Source organism: Pogona vitticeps, chromosome 1, assembly GCF_051106095.1.
Source record: "Pogona vitticeps strain Pit_001003342236 chromosome 1, PviZW2.1, whole genome shotgun sequence".
Classification (NCBI taxonomy): Eukaryota; Metazoa; Chordata; class Lepidosauria; order Squamata; family Agamidae; genus Pogona; species Pogona vitticeps.
Window position 1 is genome coordinate 162,437,360 of NC_135783.1, and position 2,058 is coordinate 162,439,417.

At 50.7% G+C, this 2,058-nt stretch overlaps 1 protein-coding gene across 1 annotated transcript; it reads left to right on the forward strand.

Annotated features, from left to right (window-relative positions):
• The first annotated feature begins 851 nt into the window (after positions 1-851).
• On the forward strand, positions 852-1,178 carry LOC144587159 (uncharacterized). The gene has a single exon (XM_078386762.1). It carries the CDS (start codon positions 852-854, stop codon positions 1,176-1,178), a length of 327 nt encoding a protein of 108 aa, XP_078242888.1.
• Positions 1,179-2,058: the final 880 nt, after the last annotated feature.

Below are 2,058 nucleotides of genomic sequence, written 5' to 3' on the forward strand. Positions count from 1 at the left end.
TATTCTCCAGATCCAACACCATCAGGAGCAACTATAATTCAACATTGCATGTATGTCTCGTTTTCCTCTCATTCTGAGACTTTCCTGGCTCCGGACACATAACCCCCTACTGGACTGGGCACAAGGGGAGTTGCGCTTCAGGGATCCGTGTCTGCATCTGGTTCCACCAGCCACCTTGGCTGCAGTAGGATCAACAGACAGTCCCATGATACCTTCGGAATACAGAGACTTTGCTGATGTTTTCAAGGAAAAGGGGGCCGACCAGCTATCCCCACATCGACCCTATAATTGTACCATCAATTTGGTGTCTGGGGCACCCCTCTCTGTGGCGCGGATCTACCTATGTCTGAACCAGAACTCACAGCTCTTTCTTGACAAAAAACTGAAACAGCCGTCCACATCACCCCTATCTGCACCCATTATCTTTGTCAAAAAAAAGGGCAGAGAGCTCCGCCCCTGCAATGATTACCAGGCCTTGAATAAAATAACCATTCAGGACTGCTACCCCCTCCCGTTGATCGGTGAACTCCTGGATCGGCTTAAGGGGCACAAATCTGTACCAAGCTGGACCTCCATGGCACCTGTAATTTGGTGAGAATCCGTGCAGGCGACGAGTGGAAGACAGCTTTTGGAACTCTTTATGGCCAGCATGAATACCTAGTCATACCTTTTAGCCTGACCAACGCTCCGGCCGTATTCCAGCGGTTCATGAACGTCATCTTTTGGGACCTGCTTGATCGCTTTGTGATCGTCTATTTGGATGATATTTGGATTTACTCCTGAGACTCCACTCGCACACAGAACACGTTCATCAGGTCTTACAATGACTACGAGATCATGAACTCTATGCCATGCTGGAGAACTGTGAGTTCAACCTGCAGGAAGTTGAATTCCTAGGCCACAATGTGTCTCCCCAAGGGATCCAGATGGACCCAAAGAAAATAGAAGCAGTTCTGACCTGGCAGAAGCCCCAGAACCATAAGGATGTGCTGCGGTTTCTCAGCTTTGCGAACTACTATGGCCTGCTTATACCAGTCTATGCAGACATAACCACTCCTCTGACCTATCTCCTCCAACTCAAAGAGCTGTTTCTTTGGACTCCAGAGGCAGACCATGCCTTCACCATCCTGAAAACTCACTTTACAACCAAGCCTATCCTGCGTTATCCAGACCCCTGACTACCATTTACCATGGAGACAGATGCCTCCAGTGTGGCCCTGGGTGCAGTGCTGTCCCAGCAGGAGGACCCCTCACAGCCACTGCAGCCCTGCACTTTTTACTCCTGGCAGTTCACACCTTCAGAACACAACTACACCATCTGGGTGAGGGAACTACTGGCCATCAAAACGGCTTTCAAGGTCTGGAGGCATTACCTTGAAGGGGCCCGTCACCCCATCCAAGTTTTGACTGACCACCGGAATCTGGAACACTTGCAGACAGCCCGACGCCTCAATCAATGCCAGATCAGGTGGAGCCTCTTCTTCTCCCAGTTCAACTTCCGTATTACCTATATTCCGCAGACCCAGAATCGGAAAGCTGACGCCCTCTCCCGCAAACTGGAATACACTGTATCACCCTCTGAAGAGACTCCCACCACACCCATCTTATCACTCTCAGTCTTTGCAGCCACTGCAACCCACTTGTCTCTGGCTGAGGAAATTCGGGCCAGCCAAGCTCAAGATCTCTGGGCCAAGTAACACTTGCAGGAACTCCAAGAGGGCCCTGCTGGAGACTTTGCTAACCACCAGGGTCTCCTATTGCACCGAGGGTGCCTGTATGTCACTCCAGGGCCCCTCCGAGCCAACATGCTCTATTTGACCCATGATTCCCCTCCTGCAGGACATTTTTGTCAATATAAGACTCTGCATTTACTCACATGGGAGTTCTGGTGGCCCCGGGTTTGCGCTGATGTTACTCGTTATATTGATTCATGTGAGGCTTGTTATCGAGCCAAAGACATACCAGCCAAACCTCCAGGGCTGCTACATCCACTACCCATACCAGCCAGCCCTTAGAACACAGTATCTCTGGACTTCACCACTGACCTCCCATGGTCAC